Source organism: Perca fluviatilis, chromosome 22 (genome assembly GCF_010015445.1).
Source record: "Perca fluviatilis chromosome 22, GENO_Pfluv_1.0, whole genome shotgun sequence".
NCBI classification, from domain to species: Eukaryota; Metazoa; Chordata; class Actinopteri; order Perciformes; family Percidae; genus Perca; species Perca fluviatilis.
In genome coordinates, this window is record NC_053133.1 from 15,675,993 (window position 1) to 15,703,696 (window position 27,704).

The 27,704-nt window shown below is 40.9% G+C and overlaps 2 protein-coding genes and 1 long non-coding RNA gene across 5 annotated transcripts; 1 reads left to right on the forward strand and 2 right to left on the reverse strand.

The window, feature by feature from the left end:
• Positions 1 to 261: 261 nt before the first annotated feature.
• mtfr1 (mitochondrial fission regulator 1) lies at positions 262 to 4,896 on the reverse strand. The gene is made up of 8 exons (XM_039790846.1): positions 4,772 to 4,896; positions 4,018 to 4,127; positions 3,626 to 3,724; positions 2,838 to 2,965; positions 2,477 to 2,712; positions 2,066 to 2,309; positions 1,525 to 1,705; positions 262 to 1,416 (listed from the first exon to the last, which is right to left on the reverse strand). The coding sequence occupies exons 2-8, from the start codon at positions 4,051 to 4,053 to the stop codon at positions 1,369 to 1,371; spliced, it is 972 nt and encodes a 323-aa protein (XP_039646780.1). The 5' UTR covers positions 4,054 to 4,127; positions 4,772 to 4,896; the 3' UTR covers positions 262 to 1,368.
• A 428-nt stretch (positions 4,897 to 5,324) lies between these two features.
• armc1 (armadillo repeat containing 1) lies at positions 5,325 to 15,761 on the forward strand. 3 transcript variants are annotated; one of them, XM_039790320.1, is made up of 7 exons: positions 5,325 to 5,609; positions 6,593 to 6,800; positions 7,468 to 7,559; positions 10,094 to 10,286; positions 10,815 to 10,931; positions 12,813 to 12,902; positions 13,542 to 15,761. In XM_039790320.1, exons 2-7 carry the CDS (start codon positions 6,639 to 6,641, stop codon positions 13,731 to 13,733), a joined length of 846 nt encoding a protein of 281 aa, XP_039646254.1. In that variant the 5' UTR covers positions 5,325 to 5,609; positions 6,593 to 6,638; the 3' UTR covers positions 13,734 to 15,761. The 3 variants fall into 3 exon arrangements, with proteins under 3 accessions (XP_039646254.1, XP_039646253.1, XP_039646255.1); XM_039790319.1 differs by having other exon boundaries at positions 5,326 to 5,609; positions 6,590 to 6,800; XM_039790321.1 differs by having other exon boundaries at positions 5,336 to 5,609; positions 6,590 to 6,800; positions 12,828 to 12,902.
• Positions 15,762 to 25,926: 10,165 nt separating this feature from the next.
• LOC120552505 lies at positions 25,927 to 26,879 on the reverse strand. Its single transcript, XR_005638019.1, has 3 exons — positions 26,811 to 26,879; positions 26,103 to 26,238; positions 25,927 to 26,025 (listed from the first exon to the last, which is right to left on the reverse strand). It is a non-coding gene; the product is annotated as an uncharacterized LOC120552505 (long non-coding RNA).
• Positions 26,880 to 27,704: the final 825 nt, after the last annotated feature.

Here is a 27,704-nt window from a genome sequence, read left to right on the forward strand (position 1 = left end):
GTCATTTACGAAATACAAACGTGGGTCCATTAGCCTCTGCGCTAAGCTATTCAGCGGATAACGCTACTCTACGCTAACTCTCCAAATGTTCGACCCAGGTGAAAAAAGCTTCTGGGGGGGTGTTTGGCTCGAGGTCATGGTGCAAAGGACCCTAGGGTGAAATTACTCCGAACCATCACTTTAAGGAGCAATTTAATGAGGGAATGAATGTGACTTTCATTAGGTTAAAACTCAGCTATGACAGACACAGACCAGAGCAAGTCAGGACAGAACAACAACTTTTATTTAGAGATTTGACAATTCAAATTTTAATTATTTTTATGGAAGACAACTCTTCTACAGAATCCTACTATTGCCACGTCCAGTCCACCTTCCCTTATAAAAAGGTAATACTAGTAGAATTGACTTGAAGCAGCAACTACGCTGGCATAATAAACAGAACTGGAGACAATGTACCTGTTATTTCAATAATCTAGAAATATGAATTTGCTTAACAGATACAGCATCTTTTCCTCACTATTTATGCGTCATCCTAAAAAAGGGACATGAAAAGATATTTGGTGGTGAAAGGCAGAATCTCGCAGGTCAATGGAATGTTTTTGGCTCATAAAAACGGATCGTACTAAGGAGATAAATAAACTAACTAAAACTGGGATGCATATATTTGAACCAGCAAAAGACACACAAGCCCCGGCAAGACTGGCAACTGGGACACAACGTACACAGACTCAACAGATAAGAACAAAATCGTTTAAATGCCACTTGGAAAAAATTACGGACAAATCTACAACATAATTACCTGTTAAAATCTTCATTTTCTACTTAATCCACAACATAAATAGAAGGATCCCAATCATAAATTAGTCTATCATACATGTATAAACAATACAGCACAAATAGGAAAGTGCTCCCTTTGTTCTGTGATAAAAGAACTCTTTAGCTTTCGAGCCCCCTGAAAAATGGGAACGCAAACATGACCAACTATGCAATGTGCAACATTTTTTAACAAAACCCTAAGTAATGATTGAGCAATAAAATGAATAACAAATGATTCTGTAGTGTTGCCTCTGACACTTTCACTCAGGACTGGTATGAGCAGAAATTGAAACTATTCAACAGAAAAACAAAGACATTCAGTTAAACAAATACAATAAATCGTGTTTGTAAAAGAGAAAGCTAAATATAAGTTATAAAAAGTGCAAAAACAGATGGTCAAGATGACTCTGAACCAGATAAAGAACTATGAGATGATGGATACTTCAGGCAGAATCCCTTGTTCTTCCACAGAAACAGCTGATAATAAAAAGGTCGATAAGGCACTTCAAAGTGTCCACAGCACATCTGGACCACAAGTTCAGAATCACCTGTTCAGAGCAACTTCCTTTTCCCAGTTGATTTCAACATGTGCTGCCCAAACTGTGAAAACAGACAGGAGACAGAATAAGGACTAAAGACTCATTAATGGCTGATTTGTGTACGCGGCTTGTTTTAGATAACAGTGATGAATACAGTAACCTCTCTCACCAAAGGGGTTTTGGTTCGAGGTTTTACTTCTGAAACGGGAAGTTTAAACTCCTCTTTGTCTGCTTGTTCACTGTCGTGTCGATAGCGATGGGCAAACTTGCGTTTCAGGGCCTCGGCGATGAGAGCTGCAGCATCTGCAGGCTCGCTGGACTTCACTTTGGCTTCACTTTCCCCTGGACGACTATGAAACATACAGTTGAGCAATTACAAAAGATTAGAATTGGACTATTTGTGTGGCATACAAATATATCTTTCCATTTATAGCAGCTGCACAAGAAGACAAGTCTACATGTGTTGTTCTGAAGATGCATGACAAACTACTAAATGAGGAAAAGACGTGTCAGCTCGAGTTGAATCTGTGGTTATGTCCAACCATAAAACAACCATTACAGTAATACACAGAGGCAAGACCATAAACACCTACTGTTAACTGGGATACACATCTATGATCTTTAAAAAAATACTTTAGTCTTCACATTTGATCATTTCCAAATGTATCTAAATGTATTCTCATTGATTCACTATTTAAGTAGAGGTCTACCTTTTGACTGATCGCAACTTGACTTTGCTCAAGTCTTTCAGGACATCAAGCATGCTGGGGATTTCTGCTGGCCTTGAATCCAAAACTGTCTGGCTGTCGGTCTTCTTCCCTCTGCGCTCCTTTATCAAGTCAATGGCAGAAAATGTCCGCTGGAGACTTGAGGGTGGCGGTGGCAGTGGTGGTGGTGGAGGAGGGGGAGGCAGGGTGCCACAGGGTGGAGGGGGAGGTGTCCCCGTGGTAGCAGCTGAGGTGAAACAAAGGAAAGAAACATCTCAAAGCTGGATGACATGTGAAACTCTGCTACCATCTAGAGGAAACTTTATATTACTGCATTGGAGCAAATTGAGGAAAACAAATCCCTTGACGTGGAAAGAGGTAAGTCTATGTTTTTGAAGGGTGTGTAAGAGATACCTGGCTGTGTGGGCTTTTCTTGAGCCAATACGAGTTGGGCTATCTGAGCTCTGAGTTTGGCAAGTTCTGTCTCCAGTGCACTGATCTTCTGAGTGGTCTCGTTGTTGGTGATTGTTGGCCCTTGCGGGTCTGGCGTCCGCTCACGCAGGCTTGGTAGTGACCTCTGGCGGGTTAAGGGTTTTCTCTGAGGATGAGGCTGGCGGGCTCGAAACACGAATCCAGGTGGGATCGCTGACCTGTTTCAATAAGGCAGAATCACCTTTTTCTAGATGCTACTCACAGGAACAAGTAGATTCTTACGCATGAAACTGCAATTCTCCTCCTAGAAGATGTAACAGACAGATCACTATTGCACGCTCACCTGCCAAAGGAGTCTTCGTCATCCTCCTCATCCCTGTCGATCCAGGCGACATCAGCCAGAGAGGCCACCAAACCATTCTGCCTCCTGCTGCCAATCAGGACACCAGCGTCCTCATTGTATGGATAAAGCTGTCAGAGAGAGAGAACAGCCATGTTTAACTTTTTTTTTTTATTAAACACCCACCAGGACACATTACAACACTGATCTCAACAACTAAAAATGTAAGTATTTGCATAATAAAATAGGAAATGAAGGCAGTTCAGAGGGAGGTGTGGAGGGAATCTATACAATGGTAATGAAAGGTTCAGGTAGGTTAGAAGGTAGCTCAGTAGGTCTTTAGTCAGCTCAGTGTTGTTGAAGGTTGCTGAACAAACTGACCTAAAGCAGACATACTGCATTCCTCAAAGCTAGGGAGGGTAGCTGGAGACAGAAGAAAAGAGAAAGCAGTGTTGAAAGAGACAGAAAAGTAAAGAAAAGCAGTTTTTAAAATGATGTGCCACTGAACTGAAATATTTCAAAGTAGAGTCTGTTTATGGTTCATAAATGAAAACAGCCAGACATCCTGAAGTAAACAAAACTGGAAGAGGGTGTGCGATTTGCTGTCATGTGGCTGTGACTCCAACAGTCAGGAGAGACAGACAGAAAGGCAGAAGAGGAGACAGGGCTCTAGCAAATGTGACACAGAACATGCCACTATCTTAAAGTACAAGATATACATTTAAAGACGGACAGTCGGTCTGTTAAATGACAACACTATGAACATTATGATCACGTTAACCTTCCTTTACCTGAAAATGAACCCTGGGGCAGGGGTTAAAAGGAAGACTAGAAGCTATTCTCCTCACAATACTTCTCGAGGACCCGTAGGGCTTGGCTGATCCAAAAGCCTGCAAAACAAAAGTACGTCACAAATGAAAGAGAGAAAAATGCCACATTCTGTCGATTACAGTTAACTTTGTAATTAACTAAATGCAGTCAACACAAGTTGCATTGGAGTGGAAACATCCAATAATCCATGGCTGGTACTTCTCAGATCTTATACATGTGAGAGACCTTAACAATGGGCTTTCAGATAAGAGTCAAAAGGTACAATACGGTGGCGTTTCAGGGTCTGTGTTAGACTACGAAATAAAATTTTGAAATTTTATTGAGTCAGACATCAACACAGATTGGCACATACCAGGTCCATTTCGATTCGAGCATAGTTTTTATTCATTTCTGTTGATGTGTTTCACAAGGGCAGATGGACACATGCCTCAAAACCAAATGTATCATCACCATACGGGAATTCTAGTGGAAACAGAAATTCAGTTAGAATCACCTTAAACCCAAAACTTAAATTCCAACAATGACTTCTTAAGGGACCTTTAGGTCTCTGCAATGTATACTTGTGTTAATACGCTCCAGTAAAATACACTGACATACATTCTCTGTATCAGCCTTTAGCGTTACTGGCAATATAATTCATTTTTCAATATTATCATTGCTGCCAATAACTGATTATGGAATCTAATTTCTCTAATCCATTTTCCCAACAAGAGGGGCATGTAATACAACTGTCAAAGTAAAAAGAAAATAAATTGTATGATCTTCAACGTTAACGTAAACTAACTAACAGTTAATGCTTTTATTTTAGCAAAGGCACTAACGAAAATGTAGAAAAACATACACATGTAACGTACGTTTTCAAGATAGATAGAAAATGAAAAGGGTAAATTATTTCTTTAGCGGACAGAGTGCCTAAAAGATGCTAACAACGATAGCGGGCTAGCTAACTCCAGGCAACTTTCCAACCGCTGACACATTTTTTAGGATATGTCGAAGACACGCAAAACTCTAGCTAGCTAGTTACCGCTAACGTTAGCTGTACGTGTAACTGACGTTACATTCACAATCAAAGATATCTTGTGTGCGTAACTTTGAATCCAACTTACCAATACTGACGCTAGGAGACAACGTTCTGAGTTTTTCCACCTTGTTAACCGACGGACATCTACAGCAGGAGGTGACTAATATGGGGAAGACTCTAAGGGAATACGTTATAAACCAATTGGATTATATGGCTCACACTGGCTAGGCTGTGGCCATAAAATGCCACCATTGGTTATTAACTTTGATTGACAAACAAAGCCACCAACTGCGTTTGACCTATAAAAGAAAACTATCTGATGATTGGGTTTCACATCATTCAATCAAATTATACTGCCCAATCATATGACAGAAACTTTGTGTATGTTCGTTATACTTCCCTACATTTCCCGGCGGCGAGAATTTTTTTCCTAGGATTACGAAGGCATGCCCCGCCCTACTCTGCCTTACTTTTTCTCTTATTGGCTTACCCTGACATTCTTACCTTAACCCTAACCAATCCTACTCCTCTTACCTAAACCCAAACAGAGAAGGCAGCAAGTGCTAGCTAATCAGAGGGAGAGGACTGCGGGTCATGCTTGCCACATGCCTTTGCCATCCTAGGAAAAGTAATCTTGCTACCCTGGCAGAGATTTGTCCGGGATCATTATGGAAAACTGGGATATCCTCATTCACAAAACAGCTGTACCCATTGGTGTGCTACAAACCTAAACACTGTTCACACAGCTGCTAGCTAAAGGAGCATAGTAAAGAAAGAGGCGCAGGCCTCTAGTGTTAGTGAAATTATTTTGTTCCAGCTGTTTTATGGTGGTATCGGAACTTTTTTGTCACGTCGTTTTTACATCTGTTGTAACTGTAGTCAGCTTGGGTTGTCTCATGATTTTACTGAAAACTGACTAAAAGGTATGCTATAATTGTCAAGTAAGTTAGCTAGCTAGCTAGCCTTACGCTAGCTTAGCTGCGGAATCGCCTCTGTCAGGGCGTATTTTGAGGTGAGGTTGGGGGTCGTAGAGAGTGTCTTTGGCAGAAGCGAGTTTTTGTATGTTGGCTTACGAAAATGGCTTAAGTGTGTTAGCAGCAAAACATGGGATTAAACGATGGATTTTATTTTTTGCCTACCAAAGCATGCGCTATGTATGTGTACTAATGTGATAGCCACTGTCTTATCTATGCATATTAGTGAAATCAGTAACTTTACAAGAGTCACTTATCAGTCAGATTGTGTAGCACTACATGTCAGAGGTTACTGATGTAAACTCCCAGAAACCCCAACAAATCCGTAAAACTTGGCATAGGGCCATTGGTTAGTTGTAAAAGTTTGTGCATGTCACCAATACTTTATTTTGCAAGGTGTATCATTATTGTGTGTATGTTGTATATATGTCATTATTCTGCACCAAATTACTATTTAGTAAAATACAAAAATAGCTTTCGGGATTCTTTTGTAACATAATGACAAAAAAAGTCTTTTCATTTGTGTAAGTGTTGTATCAATTGATTGATTAGTTGGTTCATTTCAAAATCATGTCAACAGTTTTGACAATCAATTATTTTTTGGCCTCTATGAAGATAATATGCCAAGCATTCACTGGTTCCAGCTTCTCAAATGTGAAGATTTGCTGCTTGTCTCTATTTAATACAACTGCAAATTAAATATCTTTGGGCTTTTTATATCAGTTGTCAGAAAAAATAAGAAATTTAAAAACATCACTTTTGGACTCTGGGAAAGTGTTATAGTAATTTCTAACTATTTTCTGTCATTTTGTAGTCCTAACAAATGATTGACAAATTCTACAGGTTAAATTTGTTACGTAATAAGTATTAGCTGCTGCCTTATTTTGTATAATGTAAGCTCCCTGATTTAACCATTATTTTTTCTTCAGTAGAGTAAGAGGTTGGTTTAATGTGCGTGGCATCAAGACAGGAGGCACCATGAGTGCGGAGCTGGATGCACTGACCGTGGTGAACCAGCTGCGAGATCTTGCTGCAGACCCCCTGAACCGAAGAGCCATAGTAGAAGACCAAGGCTGTCTGCCGGGTCTCATCCTTTTTTTGGACCACCCCAACCCACAGGTCGTCTATTCTGCACTATTGGTAAGCAGCAGCATCCATATATTTACTTTTTTTTCCTTTACATCACAGAACGTTACTGTTGCATAAAGGAAAACTATAAGGTTTGACTACACAGGGTTGATGATTTAGTACCACTATACAATGACATTAAGAAATTCTAGTTAAAATATCAACAGCAAGGCTCCGTTTTATTAAATTAGTCTTTGTTGAGAAATCAGTTATGCTCCCCCCTGTGCTGTCCAGCAGTGTCAGAGCAGGTTTCAGTAACCGTCTGAAGGCCATTTCTCCCAACACTGTGTCCCAGTCACAAACTGATGGTGGTGACTTTAAAACCGCTACATATTTAAAAACACTGTACACTGGTGATATCTGCTGTCTGTTCTGTGGTGTAAACACAATACAAAGTCTTAATATAGCAACCTCTCCCCACTTCCACCACCCTTTAGTACAGGACATGAGTTGTATTGTGAGTACACATTTAAGTGGCTTTATGTAACAGTTGCTCCTTGACTGTAATCCGTGAAATGTAAACAAGAGGTCAGTGCATGTGTGTTTATTTTGGTTATGTAATATTTTACCATTGCACATGCTCTACCATTTTTAAAAGCCTCCTCTCTCTCTTATGATATCACAAAGGGTCTGTCAGTTTTTAGCGGCGGATAGATAACGGTCGCCCTTGTCCTTGCAGGCCGTGCGCTACCTGGCAGAATGTCGAGCCAACCGGGAGAAGATGAAGGGCGAGCTGGGCATGATGCTGAGTTTGCAGAATGTCATGCAGAAGCAAGTCCCTGTCACCACCATATCTCACACACACACACACACACACACACACACACACACACACACACACACACACACACACACACACACACACGCACACATGCTCACTGTGCACTTTCTTTACGTAAAGCCTTAACCTAGGATTTCTTTTGTTTTGCACGGACAATGTGTGCCAGTCTGCAAATTTTCCAGGCAGGATGATGTCCTTTCATTTGCCATGTCAGGATGAGTGTGATTAAAGCTGAATTAGAATAGGGTGCTAAACAGTTAAGCTGCTGTTTCTGCATCTTTATAGATTTTAATGCGTCTTGCCATCCCTCAATTTCTTGTCCACTTGCGTGCTTTTACGGATGTGAGCTTATATTTGTCGTGAAGTTAGCATGTTATTTTGCAGAGGTGGCTCATTTTGCACACATGGCATATGTAAAGCATATTTCTTTGTTGCTTGTTTTTAGTCTGGTATCATTTGTAGGCTTTTCTGGAGGCATCATACACAATCTATTCTATCACTTTCTAAAAGAGCATGAGGAAAACACTGTGTAGTGTCATAGGCAGATCTTGTTTGAGGAGGTGTTGTGCTTCAGATAGCTGGTCTCACCTGAGAGGCTGTGGCAGTTTTGCTAAGTGACTGCACGTCATCATCAGCACCCTGATAGGAATAGACCTATGTTCAAGTGGCTGGCTGTAGCTTGTATGATTATGCACCCCCCCTTCCCCTTCTCTCTTCTCTTCCTGCGGAAAAGCTCTTGCTTGCCCTGGAGTAAGCCAGTCACTTCAGCTAGTCAGGCGTGGCATCAAGAGGAGCCCTGCAGTAACAGCAGCAGCTTTCCCTGCTCGCAGTCTAGTCAATCTGACTTTGGGTAGAGGTCGATCATAGCTGGACAGAGTGGGAACACATGGCTGAGGGGGATCGTCCAGCATAGTCGCACCAAACAGGTGTGAAAACCATTTTTATTCCTTCAACACATTAAGTTCTGAAGATCAAGAAGATGTTGCCTCTAATTCAATGCCTAGTAGTGAAGAATAGAAGAGTAAATCAATGGAAGAGAGTGTTTTGGCTTCCATAGAGCCGGAGTAGGGATGTGTTGCACAGCTCTGGGGAGCACCAGGCTCCCAGGGGGGCAGCCATGCCAGACAGCTGATGTCGTATGTGGTTACTATAGAAGGAGTGATGACTTGATGACATATAAAGCAGTATAGCCTGCAGGTTTAACTCAGGATCCCTCACATAATATCAGCAACTGCAACTGACCTTATGTGGCTTCTTCAAAGAAAGCTGCTGCCCCCTAGAATATTATGCTGTGCTAAGGAGTTTTTGCAAAACGGGCAGTAAAAACATGACTGACATGCATTATAGGCTTAATTAGAGTTTGAATGCTGTGTGAAGGGTTTCAGCATTGTCTTTTGGTACAGTAAATTGTTGTACAAATATTATTAGGATAACTCAAAGATTGACAGCATTTCTAAATGTAGTGAAAGGATAGGTGGTGAGATGGCTGTCGCTGTGGCACTCTGTAGCTGAGTTCTACATCTCCAGTGTGAGACCAGGAAGGACACGGTCAGATTCAGTCTGCATCCATTGAAGCTTACAAAATGGGTGCTTAAAGGACAAATACGGCACAAATTGAACCTAGGGCTTAATAACACATGCGTACGACCATTCTCTGGAATATGTTTTCATGCTAATCGAATGTGACCAGTTTTGGCCCAAACCGCTAATTAGCTTATAGCGCTAGTCATCGGGACACCAGTAAAGTAAAAGAAATCGCCATTTCTACACCACTAACAAGGCTCAAAATAGAACCACACTTCAATGGTAGCATAATGAGGGTCCCTACATGTAAATCAAAGCATTGAGAACTTTGTAAGTGTACAGACTTTATAAAGACAATACCGTTCACGTAGACATGCGGGCACCATCTTGGGAAAACGGTCGTGGCTGTTTTCCCAAGATGGCGCCCGCATGTATATGTGAACGGAAGTGTGGTGCTATTTTGAGCCTTGTTACTGGTATAGAAATAGTGATTTCTTTTTACTTTAGCCGTGCCCCGACGACTAGCATTATAAGCTAATTAGCGGTTTGGACCAGAACTGGTCACATTCGATTAGCATGAAAACATATCCCAGAGAACGGTCGATGTGTTATTAACCCCTAGGTTCATTTTGTGCCAGATTTGTCCTTTAATGATTTAATTTTAAGTTCAGGCACGCTTCACACTTCTCTCCCACAGAAGCATACAGGCATCATGAATTCTCTGCCTTTGCATGGGTATTTCTATTTTGTCTTTTAACAGAAATATCTTGGCACAGTAATATGGCCATTTAAAAGTGTACAAGATACAATTTACTTGTTCTTGACATCAATAATAGCTACATTCAACTGCATTGCACCTTTTTAGTATTGTTACAATTGGACTTACAAATACACTACTGACCACTTGTGTGTACATAAACCACATTTGACAAATAAGTAATCTTTCTTTTTGATTGTTTTCCCCTCTTCCCTTTTTTTAAAACACTCTTTCTCACCAAAGGAGTACATCACCTGGGGAGACCAAACTGCTGGCCTCTGAGATCTATGAGATTCTGCAGTTAGCTGGTAAAGAAGAGGCTGAACAGGCCGAGGCCGCTGCTGCCTCCTGCCAGCGGAAAGCCCACTTCTTCCTGGGCTCCAACAACAAGAGGGCCAAAACTGTGGTGCTGCACATTGATGGACTGGATGACTCTGTGAGTGTTCCCACGGCGTACTAGCACTCATTTGCCATGCTCAGACACACCAAACATTGATGCGCAAAAATCTCTTTTTGGGCTATCGTGTTTGCTGCTGTCATTATCGGTGTCTATCTGGCACAGGAGAGGGGGGTGGACAGGTCAGGTTGTAAATGTCAGCCATTGAACAGCAGGGCGTTGAGATTGAACCTGAATGCTGCTCTGCAGGAAGCTTGCACCTAGCCAGATTACATTACAGCAGAAAGACGGCCTCTGGTGGGCTGCATCGCTATCACTACAGCAGAAACACACAACACTGTGGTAGCTGGAAATCATGGTCATGGTGAATGTATTTCTCAACAGCATGTTGTATGTAGCACTATAATACATTTCATAATGTATTTGTATGGCCACATTTGACCTAATTAAACTGTAGCTGATTCTGCATCATCCACATTTCCGATCGTATACTTTATAATGTACCCATGCCCTTAACCCATGACATGTTGGCCTCGCACATCTCATCTGTTTCCTGTTTGTTGTCAGAATCGAAGGAGCCTGTGTGAGGAGGCGTTGCTGAAGATTCGAGGGGTCATCAGCTTCACCTTCCAGATGGCTGTGAAGAGATGTGTTGTCAGGATCCGCTCTGACCTTAAAGCTGAGGTAAGTGTCTGTCCGGACGCAGGAAATCATCCACTAACTTACACACCATATTCTTGCCAATGTCTGATAACAATTATCAGTTGTAAATTTGTCAATAGCAGTTGCTATGCACATTAACAAAAGAGCACACATCACGCCTGTTTTAGCAGCACTTCACTGGTTACCAGTCCAGTATAGAATTCAATTTAAAATTCTTGTCATTACTTTCAGAGCCTTTGCACGGTCAAGTTCCTTTCTACATCTCTGATTTGATACAGCTACATACCCCCACCCGTAGTCTGAGATCATTAGGTCAGATGCTATTAGTGGTTCCCTGCACTAATTTTAAAACTAGAGGGGATCGGTCATTCCAAGCAGTGGCTCCTAGGCTGTGGAATGACTTGCCTCTCTCGCTACGTTGTGTGGATTCTGTCGAATCTTTTAAAAAGCAGCTGAAGACTCTGCTGTTCAAGCAGGCTTTTACTTAGTCGATGGGTTTTTTATGGTTGTTTGTTATATTTTCTATTTGTATTTCAATGTGCTCGTATTGTGACTTCTTGTGTTGAATTGCATTTCATTGTGAAGCACTTTGTGATTTTTATCTGTGAAAGGTGCTATACAAATACATTTTACTTACTTACTTACTTACTTGCTTATTTCACAATTTGTTTGTCACTTAATGGAACAAAGTCTGCTTTATCAGTAACTTTCCTGATTGATTACTAAAGCAAACACTGTTTCCACTTGTCTTTGAAACTTGATACACTTAATGTATTTTTTAGCATTTAAACCTTTTAAACACTTTTCACTGTAACCTGTTGATTGCTGTACTGTTGCCGGTTTGTGATGATATTTAAAGTAGGGAAATCTGCCCCCTTCAGGCACTGCAAAAGTGACTGGTGCAACAAAAAGTTAGATATTAACTTTATTACTGGTATTTACAACTTGCAAGTAAATGCAGAAATAAATTGGATTAAATGGATTAAAATCAATAAAATAATACTCTTAAATGCACAATATGTAATGTTCTGCCACTATGAGGTCTCTCAATCAAAACAATAACAAAAGACATAATGCTGTCATTGCAGTCAGCTTCTCCCAGTTCGGATTCCTTCAGTGTTCATTGTTCACTTGGTTTTTACGGGGAGCCGAATTATCCGCAGAGGTCTGCTCCTCTCCAAAACAGGCCAGGCCAGGTGATTAGAACCATTAAAGACGCCGAATAAAGAAGCAGTTCAGCTTAAAATGTTCGGCTCGTTGACGGAGGGGAGGAGCCGAGCTGCCACAATGTTTGGTCAGCTCGTTTCTCTCATAACTTAAGATCCAGACATCCGATGACTGAAATCCTTCAACTGGTTAAAATATACAGTTAAAAACAAATAAGATCTGAAAAGTGATAAGAATGTGGCTTAAAACTGTATTAGTCAATCAGTTTATGGCAGACAACCAGGGTGGATATGACCCTATTGAGAGGCGACGGCAACCAGATGACACGGACCGTGTCCTTGAGTCAAATTACTTTGAACATTTTTTGGAAAATGTAAGTGCAAAACTCAACAAAATATATATTATAAACAAAGAAAATATAATATAGGTCTAGTGGTTTCTAGACATTTTTTAATGCAGAAAAGTTTCATATTATACCTTTTATACATGTTTACATTTATATATACTGTATCCAATTGGTTGGATGTCTAGCATAACTTTGATATTGGTCTTGGTACCAATAGTAAGGAAAGCAAAAATTGCCCGATACAGGATGGTTGATAAGTATATCGTCAAGCTGTGATGGGAGCAGCATTGTCATTGTTGCTGCTCATGCGCTTGTAATTGATGGTTAACGGCAGTATTTAGCATTAACATTTAATTTACCAAAAATGTTCTATTCATGTTTGATCGCAGTTTTTGTCTTTACAGGCGTTGGGCACAGCAATCAACTCCACCAAAGTAATGACTGCTCAGCAGGTGGTGAAGACAGAGGATGGAGGCGAGGTAAGCTGAGAGACCTATGTGAGAAAAGAGACACAACTGTAAGATCTGTCTTGTTTACCTTAAATTGCTTTACATAAGACAAATTTTCAGTTGATGGATCAGCACGGCCACTTTATGTTGTGTGTATCTCTGTACAGGGAGCGTAGCCGCCCTTGCCTGTGGCTGAGACTTATTCATACTGACATGATTAGCTAGTCACATCTCTGCCTCAGCCTGTAGGCTAGTTTATTTTTGCCAAACACATGACCAGTCCCAGTCGCATCTTTTACAGCAGTGTTACCAATTTGGAGCTCAAATATAGTGACGCTGTATTTGAAACTGCTAACAACATATGAGATTGCAAAGTGTTTGTTTTCCAATAATCTGTAAAGAATTCTGATAATTGTTTCTCAAATAATAAGAAATAATTGGCAATGGGTGCATTAATAGTCATATATAATGTGACCAGCAGGGGTCAGACCTGGCTCAGTCATGTAATCTGACTCCAGGTGATGATTATTTGGCTCTGTAGTCAAACAGCTGTGCTTTACATTAATTCTAGAATTTTAAAATGTTTTTTTTTTTTTTTTTTTTGGTTGAAAAATTGCATGCTTCGTGATAATATAAATACATATATAACTCTCTTCTGTCTTTGTGCAGCTAATCTTGCCATTCCAGGAGGACTCGGCGGTGCTGGTAGAGGAGAACACAGACATCCCAGACTACTTGCCCGAGGAGGAGAGTCCGTCCCAGGAGACGGACAAAGCTGTTACGCGCGTAGGTTCCATCACAGACGGCGTGGGCTGGCTCAGCACAGCCGCCAACTTCCTGACACGTTCCTTTTACTGGTGACCACTTCCTGTGTTTCTCTCACTGCTCCCTGTTTTCTCTTAAGTACCATCCAGCTGCAGCCTTAGCGTCTCTAAGCCTTGTCCCGGACTAAGCCCTTCCTCACAGCACTACTAGTCTAGACTCCCCTCTGCTAAGCACACAGAACCCGGCCACGTGTGTGCAACAAGTGCTGGACTGCCAAGTGGAACCTGCAATAACTTTAACTTGTGTAAATATTGAGCTACAAATCCCACTACTGGCTGTATGTGCACAACTATATACTAGCTGCATATATATCTTACAAAGACAGCCAGAGGGCTTCAAATCAGCCCAAACCAAATGGCGTTCTGGAAATGTTTATTGCTGCGTTGACAGTTGACATGTGGCAGGCACATTTAGATCTCCTGAGGCTGATTTTGAATACCTTGGAAAATGGGAGTTCCTTTTTTTTTTTGTGCATGATTTTTGGTTGCTTTCCTCCTGGTGTCTATTCTCAATCATTGTCCTCTTTACCATACATATTTTTCAAACTTTAATTTCCTATTTAAGCAGATTTTTTTTTTTTTTTTTCTTCCCACTTTTTAGTAGCATGCTATGAGTCTTTTGTGCCAATCTTGCCTGATGCCTAGATCTGTGATTATTGTGTGTGCCTTTTTGACATTTTACTTTTAATATAATTTTGTCTACATTCATTCAAATAATTTGAGAGCTTCGAGCATGCAACATTTGTGCTTCCCGGCAGTCTGGCTCCCCCAGCTTTTAGCTCACTGAGGGACATCTCTTCAGTAGAAATAGTAAACTGGACACCAGAAAGAGGCCACAGCCTATTCAGCCACTGGCTGTCGCATCCTGAAAGAAGAACTCCATAGCTGGTTAATATACCAACCCAAAACTGCGTTCAGGACTCCTCTGATGATGCTATAATGCAGGACAAATCCAATGTGAGTTCTGCAGTGGCGGTGAGTTGACTGATAGCAATTTGTGTTAATTGCACAGACTTAAGGCTACCTCTGCAGTTTTAGTTAAATACTTGCTCAGCATGTAGAAGACAAACCTGTCGGCCGCCTGCTCCTCAAACGCTTCCCTGTGTTACCTGGACTCCCACTGACATTTTTATAGTATTGTTGCCCCACCCGTTCAGTTCAATTTTCAGTTTAGCCATCAGTGTCCTTAAAGCAAAGATCATGTTGGTGCACGCTCTCACATGCATACAGTATACTGGAACAAGGGTGTGGTTATGTAAATTTTGTAAATGGTGCCTGACTCCCTAAAATCTCACATGTGAAGGAAAACTTTTGTTCTGTTTTTGTAATACTGATTTTCATTTTATGTCACAAAATAGCATTATAGCAGCTAATGCTAACGCTCTTAGTGAGTTTATTCCTTTCGCCTTTACAACCCCATGACTCACACCAGGTTTAATTATCTCCTCTGACTTGTGCGAGTGTCATTAATAATTATTATATACAATGCTGACCAGGCAACTTTTATCATTCTGATGGTGCAGGGACGTCACTGTTGGTTGAGGTCAAACGGATAGAGGAATGGCACAGAATGACCTGCATAATCTGAATTGATGGTGGCTGTTCTCTGGAAAAGCAATACTATTTTTTTGCATTAGATGTAGTTAATATAGTTCAGCATCAGCCTTCAAAAATAATGTTTTTGAATAAAACTTATTAGTTAAAAGTTAGGATTATCATCAGTATTACATTTCATTGTCCATTTTGCACAGAAAAAAATCTCTAAATAGCATTTTCTAATTTCATTTTTAATATTTGATGTCCGCTACAGCAAAGAAATACTTGAACATTGTTTCTTAGAACTGTTCTTATGTGTTGATCAAAGTGTAAATTTCCCACAACTGTTAGCATACCACATCTGTAAGGATGACAAAACACCACAAACTAAGTCCTCAAAAATGTAACTTCATGTGTACAGACTTCATGTGTCTGTCCCCAAATGTAATATTATGTAATGCAGATCCTAAAACTGTAGATTCCATTACACTGTTAATGCAAACGATGATAAACTTAAAATCAAAATGTGTCTGGTGCTTTTTATTTTTTAGCATATTTTTTTTTTTGTGACTGGTTCTACAGAATATGATAAGATGGTCTTGACTTATCATTTCCCAGTGTTATACTCTCATGATACTCTTCATGGCATGTGCAGTGGTCATACTAGTGCTCCAGACCTTACTTTGTCAAATGAAATTGCTGAAGGCAGCAACCATTCTCAGCCGAGAGAGAGGGGGAATTCGTTTTTTCTTTACTGGTGCATAAGTGAGGTGCCCCAGGGCAATGGTGTGGCCTGCCCACCACCTTCCCCAGTCTTGGTGCTGGTAGGCAGGCAGAGGTAGCAGCCAGCCCCAGCTGGAGGCCCTGGAGCCACTGCTGCTGCTGCTGCTGCTGCTGCTGCTGCTGCTGAGCCTCCAATGAAATGCTGTGCCAAGCTATATTAACTGAATAGAAGCTGACTAGACAGCTTGTTTAATGACAATTTCAAAATTTTGAATAAATAACTCATGCCATTTTAAATTAAACCATTATATATACTAGGAAATCCTCAAAGTCATGATACACAATTCTGCAAGGTAAAACACAAACCCAAAACAGAACTACTTTATAATAACAAATGTATCCTGGACACATCAGACATTTAAATAAGTTGCAGCACAAGTGAGTGTGAGTGAGGTCTTATTCAAATGGATGAAGAAGGCCAGCATTGGCGCATCTTGTAAATCATTGAGTTACTTGAAAGCTGGCTTTTTAACTCAGGTAGACAGTAGAGCTGCAACCACAAGTGAAAAAACATTTTTCAGAGGGTTAACCATCTTCTAGTTTTTCACAATATAATCACACCTCAAGTCAATTTAGCAGCAGTTTGGAGCATTTCCAAACTGTTCGCTTAAAATCTCAAGTTTCAAATCTCACATTTAGTCTCATCTCGTTAAAGACAGAGCTATGGATAATGCTACATTGTCTACTGTCTGCATTTCAGAATTACTTTCATGTGCCCCTTGCAGTGCCAAGTACCAGTTACCTGTGCACAAATACCAACCATTCACAGTGACTTGCAGTAGAAGAGGCCTCTGAGGCCTCCGAGCTCAGACTTCTTACTTATCACCACTAGAGAGAGACAGCAAGCCTGACAAGGAAAACAAATGATAAAGCGTTGGCTCCATTGTATAATCTGAAAACATCTGATTAAAACACTTGTAATTAGATGACCTAAGATTCCAAATGCTATCAAGAGCTGGGCTGAAACTGCATTTCCATCTGGTCGGCTTGAACTTGAGCAAGAAAAATCATAACCATTAACACACTGCAACCATTAACCTGCCTCGCTCACCTCAGACTGTAATATCTGTGGACTAATGCAGCCATAAGGTTGTTTTTAGGAGTTAATATAGTGTGCACCTTTCTCCACAATGCCTGAGCACTAATGTAAAAAGCAATTTTCAGTTTTAAATGATTTTCCTCAAGGGTTCATATGCTGCCTTTTTTTTAACGTATATGACTCTCCTCTCAGAAGTTTTTTGCACAGAAGGGGATATGCTCCAGAGAACATAAAAGTGGCACTCACCTCTCATTTTCAAATTAAAGCCACAGATAATTTCACCTTCACTCCTTGAGTTCTTTCGCTATAGCACCTTGCCATCCCCCTCCCCCTCTCCATCAGATAAATCACAATCAGCCTGCCTTGTGCACAGTCGTCATCACCCTCATGGCCATATCAGCCCAGTTGCATATATGTGCATAAATGTGTTGCCGGTATCATCCTCCCACCTGTGCGTATTTGCTTGGTTAATCTGCGCGCAGGGGGGAGAGGGCCTGATGGAGGGTAGATAGGTGCGTCTCACGGCCCCATGGGCTCTTGAGGAATTTTATTGGAGGTTCAGCTCCCAGTCAATGGGATCAGCCGTAAATCCAGCTCAGAGTGTGGCAGGAAATGATGTGACTCCGGCAATTTATGTCAAATAACTTTTGAGGATGTGTGAGTGTAGCGATCAGTGGTACCGGGGCAGCGATAACTCTTCGGCGGGGGCCGCCGGTGAAGATTTAATTGAGACATTTTTCTTTATCCGGAGCGAAGCGCCCGAGCCGTGTTGTTGTGTAACGAGATGTAATGTCTCTCTTTATACGGGGGTCAACATCCAGGATGAGGATAAGGTCACGGACTGACTGTTTGAGCATCCAATTTGCTCACGTAATACCCGCTCTACAGGGAGTAAGAACACAAAGTATTAAGTGACAGTCCACATATCACAGGCAGACATGACGCCCTGTGCTGTGGAATATAATGCATCCTTGTGATTTTAGATGTAGTCTGTGAGTGTGCAAAGGGAGAAGAAATGTAAACTAATGAAGCTGTTGAGTGAAAATCTTATGTTAACATTTTTATTTGTCTCCATGGTGATAGCGGTACCACTTTCTAATAAGGCACCCCTTAAGGATTTATCTAATGTCTATATCAATGCTGTATAAAATTTCACTACTTTTTTTTTTTTTTTATAGATCATCAGTTATAAGCCAGTAATAAATGCTCATTGGTTTCTATCTTTCTGAGTCTCAGGTATCAGGTGTGACTATCTTGTTGATAAATGGATTTCAGTTGTTTAGACTTTTTCCACATGGTCCAAAGGAATTTTTCACAACCTGACACCCAAACGTTGTTATAACTGTTATTTAAAGCATTTTAAAATATATATTAACTGTTTACTTTAATAAAGCCATACAAGCTATAATTCCTCTTTGAAGGATGCCGATACCAAAGTATTCAGTACTACAATGCAAATATTTTTATAAATGAAAAGTTCTGCATTAAAATTGTACTTATAATGCAGAATGGCTCCTGTCACTTTTACTGGATAATTATTACTGATGCATGTAAGCACCATAACATGTTGGTCAAGGTGAATTTGAACTACTAGGGGAGTTGATTGTATAACAATTTAATATATTTTTAAAACATTTTGATTTGAATGTAACATCTTAATCCACAGAGTAGCCTAACTAATTATAGCTGTAAATAGAGTACAATATTTCCATATCAAATGTTGTAGTATAAAGCAAAATAAAATGACTAGGTAAAGTGCAAATTAACTCAAATTGGACTACAGCACTAAACTAGCCTAAATGTAGCCTATAGTTATAGGCTAATGTTATTCTGTAAACTTACTGCAGTAGTAAATGTAGGCTAATATTTGCTTACAAAAAGTATAGTAGCTGTAGGCTACATGCAAATATGCAAATTGAGTAGGCTACTTCTCTCTCAACCAAAAGCTTAAAGGTGAAACACCTGATTACACTTCATCTGCATTCTGAGGCCATCTTATTTATTTATTTTTAAAATATGAAAATGAAACCGTTGATGTATGTCTTGCATTGTGTAGGCTATCTCTGTGCGTGATCCTCCTCCCGCAGCAGCTTGCATGGGGGCCTTGATGAGATGCATGCACACACAGACAGCTCATAATTGTGGCCATAGCTCATTATTGTCCCCCGGATGATTTGGATCCGCCGGGGGGAGCCTCGTCCTCTGACACCGCCACGTCCGACATCCACTCCAGGCACTGATTGGTGGGATGAAATATTGCCGGCGAAAATTAAAAGGTCCCAGTGTCAAAATAATTCATGATATGCATATCTTCCCGGCTTGATGAAATCGCTGATATCTGGATTAGGCAGATAATAAAAGCGATCAGGCTGCAGTTAAACTGTTCCAGCAGCGGCGGGGGAGGCGTCTTCTTTATGTGTCAAGAGAGTTGGGCTGCGGGGTCATGATACAACAAGTGTGTGCATGCGTGCGCGTGCCTCCGTGCACGTCAGCCCCCCCTTTCAGGCTGTGTGCAGTGCAGTTCACCACACACCTAGACCTGTGATTTGAATATCCGCTGTAATTGTCCCAAAACGGCTCATCAGTGGATCTGCCTGCTGCCATTAGGGCCCAACAATATGGTGTGACATTCAAATTCCCCTCAATGACAGGTTATTAGGAGCCCCAAGCAGGCGGCACATAATTAAGCACCGTAACGTTGACCTGTAATATGAAGTGATGCCTCAGTGTATAGTGGGTGAGAATGAAATAGGTGCTTTGTTAAAACACAGCAGAACTGGGGGATTTTTCCACACATGGAAAAAAAGTGATCATAAAAAGGAAACAGATGTCAATGTAAAATTCAGCTATGGAGGCAAATAACACACACTATGATTTTATAACTGGGGGAAAAAGCCTGCATGCCAGCTGCCATAGCAACAGCTGACAGATTAGAGAGCGAGATAATACTCATCAATACTGTTCAATATCAACAAAAGTAATGCATTTTTATGTTTTTGCCTCATTCTGTTTCTCTATAAGATCATGGTGGTTTATGGTATACAATTTACTTAATGCTCCATTTTATCCACAGGGATGTTGAGCTGTGTGAACAAATCTTTCAGGAAAAACAACCTGAGAAAAAAAACAACGAACGTGTGACTTTCATTTGTGACACTAAAAGCCTATTACACAACTTAAGACATGCTGTCTGAGGCCCCCGCTTTCCCCTTTAGAACAAGTGGACGTTGTGATGAGCAATGGACCCATCTGCTGTGCCCTCTCCTCCAAATGGTGTGTGAATATGATGTAGTCTGTAGGTGCCATTTCCAAGTCGGAGTATAATACCAGTGGCACCTGGAATATATTCTAAAAAACATGATTAAGTTTCATGTTATGGTACCTGAATGCTCTAGAGGTGAACAGCTATAATGGATATGGCATCAAAGCAATCTTTTCTGTCATTAAGATCATCTTTTAATGGGCTTTTGTACACATGTAAAACAATAACAAGTGCACAAGTTTTACGACCCACTTTAGCTTCTTTAATTAGACCCAAAGCTCACCTTCAAATACTGGGGGCAAAGCAAGCCTTTATGTTAAACTGTAGGCCAGAGGCCTGTGTAATGGTGGGTTTGTGTGGCAGGGTTACTGAACAGAAGGTCTGCACTTCTCTCCCTCCCTTCCTCCCTCCATCTCTCTCCCTTTCCCTCTCTATCTCTTCGCTAGCCCCCCTCCACCCCCTTTTCATAACGGTGGCAGATGGCTGCAGATGAATCCCTCATAATCATGTCAGGACGGCTCCTCCGATCCCAATTCATCTCTTTAAACACATTTCATCAGACGGAGAATTACACAAAGATAAAAGCGGCCGGCAGACAACAAAAGCACACAAAGATTGTCCTTGCAAACAAGTGTTCTTAGTCCCTAACACCACTTAATCATTTGTGCTCCTGTTATTGCTCCTCACCCCCTGTGCAATCAACTCTACCCCATTTTCCTCCTCTGTCTCTCACTCTTCCACTCTGTATTTATTGTTTTTTTCCGTACAGTTAATTGTCTCCGTCCCCTGCTACTGTCTGTCGCTATTAAGCATAAATCTTTCTAACAAGCTTTCCTCTCATCCCTGTCGCTGTCTTTTAAAAAGACAGGTGTGTGAAATGCTGTCCTCCCATCATTGAGTTCTGGTTTTCTGATGGCTGCCCTTTTTGGAGGGGTGATAATTTGCCACAAAGTGAATTGTGATTTTTTTTCCCTCCCCCTTCCCACCCTTCCATGCTGTGACCCCGTGTCACCCATCCGCATGATGCCGTTAATTGTGGATCAGGTGAAGTTTGTCTCACCTCATTTCAGGGCCATGCTCTGCTAGGGCCATTCTCCCCACTCAAAGGCCACATAATTTCACAGCCTCCTACTTCTCATTAATCCCTCCTGAGTGGCTGCTCTCCGAGTTCCAGATCACAGATTTGTTTTGCTCTTGTTTTCTGACTCGCTGCCCTTCCTGCCCCACCCACTCCTTTCCTCCGCCTTCACATTAACCCTTTTAGTGAGACCCCTCCCAGCTCACCAGTGTGCTGGGTCTTCACTGCACGCTCATTCGCATATTTCCTTCAACTCGTCTGTTCTGTAATTTTAAAATTCTTACATTTTGCTACCATTTGACAGCAATTGGCCCCCTTATTTCTCCCCACTTTCCTCACAGTGTCTACCTTACAATAGCTCTTTGTTCTGTACCTTTTGGACCGAATCTACTATAGTCTGCTTTGTGAATAGAGGGGACAGGCGTTTGTGGTGTCTGCTTGCGATGCCAGTATCACCTCGCCTTCCAAAACAACTCCACACCCAGCTGCATTGTACATTCATCTGATAAAAACCTGCCATCTCCAGCCTAATAAATATCAAGTGACAAATTGAACAAAACACTAGGAAAGCTGTGTGCTTGTGTGTCTCGGCAGATGTGCATGTGTCTGATCAACAGTCAGACTTCACTCATTCCTTCCCTGCTAAACTTTTTGTTGATTCATAAATTATTCATGAGAGAAAGCTGAAGATCTCTCATTAACATAAAATAACAATTTGCTAATTTATGGAAACTCCTAATTACTTGCCTTATTTGCCATGACCATATTAAATATTCATAAACATGTGATTATTTCTTTGATTTGACTGTCGTTCAGTTTAATCCACTATTTTTGCTCAACAATAGCAGCGTGCCAGCTTGTGCTGTGTGTACCAACCAAATCAAAAACCCAGGAGAGAACAATGAACAATACTGCTCATTCATAGTAGGAGCCTTTATTTTATTCTGACTCTTTAATATAATACACCTCCATTTTACATTATCCATATGCTAATTTATGTTTATGTGGTTCTTGATGATTTGAAACCCTCTCTAGGTTCTTTGGCTGCTGATGTCTCAGGTCATATTGTGAAATGAACAATACACTTTTTTTAAATTTTTTTTTTAATGATTTCTATACTCCTCATCTGGGAATAAGATCCCTGCTGACAGATATTTCTTGAAAGAAAAAGTTGATATTTACCAAACTGTCACATTTTTTGGGGCCTAGAGTAGCACACAAATGATAGGGAAGAGCAAAGACCCAGACTATACAAGCTTGTAAATTGTTGTGCGGCTGCAGCTTCATTTCATTGCAAGTCAAAATCAAAAATGCATTCATTCATTTGGCTTCCATCCAGAACTAATCATTTCATTTTCCATTCTGTAGCCTGGAAGTCGGCTTTCACTCCAGTTAATTTCGATTTACCCAAAATTGAAAAAGACTCAGAGTGTATGCAAGAAAAGATGAGTCTATCTTTGAATACCTCCTCTTGTCTTTATGGCAGCAAACGGTTGTCAAAGGAAGTATCAGCCAAGTTCTTGGGAGAAAGCAGAGTCTTGGATCCCATCTGGGACGACTAGATGAGGTCTCTTGTTGTCATTGCGTCTGTTGTCATGGCTGCATTTAACCTCAAATTTATGACTTTGTTATATCAGAATTAATTACAGATATTTCCCCCTAAAGTGAGTGACGTTGACGAAAACGCTAAGCACAGGCAATTTAGCTCTATTTGCAGATTAATTTGGGCCCACCTGTGATGCTTGGTGTGCTAAGTAGGTACATCAGTTTTAATTACAGACCTCGCAGAGTGGGTTTAGTTAAATTACAGTATTAATTATCACATTTACTAGATATCAGAGTGACAAACGGTTGCGGAGAAGCACTTCCCTCAAACCTCCTGTTTCTCCAGACGATGGTTTCACTTCTGTCCTTCAAGCAACCTTCAGACAGGTGGATATGATGGACGGCTTTGTTTCTGAAGGAGAAGCATCCACCTTGATTCATCACCTTCCACTGACTGCCAAAGATGTTCACTTCTGAAGCTCAAAACTATAATTTTATGGGTTTTGACATTTCATGCTTCCACACAGAACAAGGCCTAATGAAAAGTTTTCTCGCCATATGGTAAAATTAGGCAGAATATTTGGAAAATGAAGAAAACACCTCACAGAAATCAAAGCAATTACTCCCTTTAAAAAGAGGAAAAATAAGTGGCCTTTGTCCACATCATTACCCTTTTCATTCAGTCAGCTACATTACTCTCTTCAAGGATAATATGATGCACGCTTGACTGCCACTTTACCAGTCTACATCTGATAGAGAAAATAGCAACCTTTGACCCATGGGATTATTGCAAATATAAAATATATAGAACCACGAGTGATCGGTTTAAAACATTAATCTTCTGCATGTTTATGTGAGGTCGACATTATAGTTCACAAAGCAATCCGAAATAGGAGCAGCATTTGGAGGTAGATTTAGTCATTGTAATTTCATGAAGATAATCAATATTGTTACATTTTATTAAAGGGACTGTACTCGAGATTCAGAACATTATTATAGCAGTAAACAAATATTTGCTATGTAAGGATATAGTGGAGAATGAAGTCACTGTGTGTTGTAATCCACGCTTCTCTGTTTTGTTTTAGTAGCCAATTCGGTGGGACATGCATGTGAGTCCCTCCCATTGGTGTCGCTATTTGGCTATCTGGAAATGAGAACGGGTTTTGAAACCGTTGGCCCTTTCACCAAAGTAGGCATCGTAACTTAGCGTCCCGGCCGCTCTCCCACAGAAGCCAAGTCCCCCGCGATGAGTGTTAGCTAACCATGGAGCTAAAGGCCTTTAAACACCAGGGGTGTGATGAATAAACAACACGAAAAGGCGAAATAATCGCATGCAAATATTTCACATCAAAACTAATTATACCGGCAACTATGCGAATTAGCTACAGTTCAGTTTGAGCTCCTTCTGGTGATGCTGCTTAAGCGAGAGAGAAAGTGACGGGAAATGCGGTGTGAGCAGACGCGAGAGAGCGATCAGAGCAGAGAAGAGTTCCAGTTTAGCGGTGAAGATATCAAGTGAATGTACAGCAGCTAGATTCTGCAGTTTGAGCACAAATTAATGCTGCAGAACCTCCAGACCACCAGAGGTGTCCTGTCTTGTTTCCCCGGCTGCTGAGTGAAGTGACGAGGTTAGCTCCGGAAACTCCAGCTCCGTTTCCCCCTGTGCTATCTGACCATGGTCGAGAAGCCGAAGCAGGAAAAGCTAAACTAGACTAAGCTACTGTAAGCTTTTTCATTGATTTTCCTTTTAGTGAAATACTGAGTGAATTTAATTCCCTCTGGTAAACAGTGTAGCATATGGGCTTTTATAGAACGGAAAGAGTTCTGGTAAACACTGTCTTTGTCAAGATTGAAAAGAGTTCAAAAGTTTGAAAGATTGCCATCTAAAGGCGGACAGCAGCCTTGTGTTCCTCATTAGTAAACAAAACAACGTGATTGGGTGATGTCTTTATTCGTACGTCGCTTTCGCTTTATCGGCACGTAATATTGGCGTTCTGTGTGAAAGTAAAAATTGTAGAGACCTTAACCAAATAACTGTACTCACACTGTAGCTGCTAGCACTGTTGGCGCTCCCTATTTCCTCCGCCTTTTCTCTCCCTTTGTGATCCGCTGATCAGCCATATGAGCTCCGTATATGAGCACTGATCTCCCACGGAAGCCCGGCCCAGGTAGTGTGCAGTGCAGAAAGACAGCAGTTATCTAGGTAGTGGGAGCATTATCGCCATTCAGGCCAGCTCCATGTTTGCTTGTCACGTCAGAGGTGAGAGTGTGTGCCACCATTCCTGGCCCAGACTCTGAATGTCAATCAAACTCTGGTGAGAGCCATGTGGAGGCAATCCCAGCTAAGACTAAATTTGTTTTCAGTATATTGAGGACAGCCCTTTTAAGGTAAGGAGCTGTATGCTCACAATTAAAAGGAATATGAATATTCAGAAAAATATGCTAGTTTGCTTTCTTGCAGAGAGTTAGAGAAGAAGTTGAAGAGAACTCTCAAGTCTGTACAGTAAATGTGAAGCTACAGCTAGCAGCCCATTAGGTTAGCTTAGCATACAGACTGGAAACGGGGGGGAACAGCTAGCCAACTGACTAAAAACCAACTGTATACTACCTGCTTAGCACCAAACGACAGACGAAGTTAGTAGGTGAACATAGTTGCATTGAGTAGCTTAAAAGTGAGATTCCCCCAAGAAAAGGGGAGTGAATATTGGACTTTCGCCAGATGGCCAGAAACCAGACGTGTATAAAGTACTAGAGACCCATACTTGAGTAAAAGTACAAGTGCTCAATCAAAAAAGTGACTTGAGTAGAAGTAGAAGTGTTAAGGAACGACACAGGAGGAGGGACCCAAAAGCAGACGGCCAACACAAAAAGTAAAAGGTAAATGTTTTTCGTTTTAAATTTATTTAAAAAAAGGGGAAGTTGTTTTGTGGGATTTTTTGTTGGTGTTTTTTTTTTTTTTTCTCTGTCTGGGGGGGGGGGTTTTTTTGCCTTCAGAGTCCAAACAATTGAGTCCAATCAGTAGAGAGAGAAGGGCAGGTGTGAGGAGCAAGCAGGCAGGCAGACAAACGAGCAAGGTAGGCTGCAACCTGAGACAAACAGAACACTAAGTTAGCCACACAAGCAAGAACACAGAAAATACAGGGAACTAGGATTGCCACTATACCACACTTGTAGACTGTACGATCTGGCAACAAGTGGATCACAGAGCCAGCCTTAAATACTGCAGGAGGTTGATGAGGGAATGAGCTGCACCTGGAGCCACCTGCCAGCTGAGCCACGCCCACAGCAATCAGCACAGGCTGCCATGAGGACATCATGACAAGAAGTGCTCTTTAAGCAACACACTTAAGTAGATATATTAAAGTATTCAACATTTTTTGTACTTAAGTATTGCAAGTAGTTTATTTTAAAATGTACTACTCAAGTACTAAAAGTAAAAGTACAAGTATTGTGTTATTTAGTTATTGAAGAAAGCAGTCAAAAGTTTGAATATCATATTATTTATATTATGTCAAATGTTTAGCCAAGGCTGTAGCCAAAGGAATTAACAAATATTAAATATATTATATTAAAAATAACAAAAATTAACAAATACTGAAATAAAATGTACAATTATCACACTGTGCAAGTAAAATGAACATCCTCTCCAGCAGAGTAACGATTAAAGCCCCAAAAAACGTATCACACACTAGCTAGTAACATGTGTGATGTAGCTACAGGAAAGTTAGCAAGCTAGCAACATACAGATAAACTAGCAGCTTCACATCACAGGGTCAAACGGTTAACATTCAGTACTCACTGCAGACTGAAACAACTCAGGAATAGATTAATCTGCTGCAACAATGGCTAAATAGAAAGAGTACAAACTTACATCGTCTCTGACTTCTGAACAGGCAACCGTAATGTAATGAAAAGAAACATGATGCAATCTCGGAGATTTCTTACGTAAATTAGCGTACGTAACTAACGTAACTACACACACTGTAACCTACACAGTCTCCGTGGTGTGAGGAATTCACAACAGTAACGAGTAACGATGCAGCACATAAAAAAATTATCGGAGTAAAAGTATTAAACTCATCGAAAATATGTACTCAAGTAAAAGTGAAAGTAGGAGAAAAAGGTGATAATGTGTAAATTGTTGCTGTCCCCAAAATTAGGCAGAATATTTGGAAAATTAAGAAAACACCTCACAGAAATCAAAGCAGTTAGTCCCATTATAAAGGGAAAATAAGTGTCCTTTGTCCACATCATTACCCCAAGTGACCCAAAACTGTATTTGCTGCTAGGTAGATTTAATAGCCTTTGGACGTAGTAAGGGGAGCTGATTCCTTGTGTTTCTTCTCTTTATGCTAAGGTAAGCTGGTCAGCTACTGGCTGCAGCTTCATATTTACCACACAGACAGTAAGAGTGGTATTGACGTTCTCATCTAACTCTCGGCAAGAAAGCAATTAAGCATATTTCCTAAATGTCAAACTATTCCTTTAAAAATGTTCAAGGCAGTGGCCGGGTTGGCTCAGTGGGTAGAGCAGGGGCACATATACTTGGAGGTTTATGCCTCGACTTAGAGGTCCAAGGTTTGAATCCGACCTGTGACGATTTCCTGCATGTCTTCCCCCCTTTCTCAACTAGCTGTCCTGTCAAATAAAGGCGGAAAAGTCCCAAAAATAATCTAAAAAAAAAAAAAATGAAGTTCAACATGGTGTTTAGTGTTTTGAACACTCACTATCTAAGCTACGAGACAGACACAAGTGCTGTTCGAAG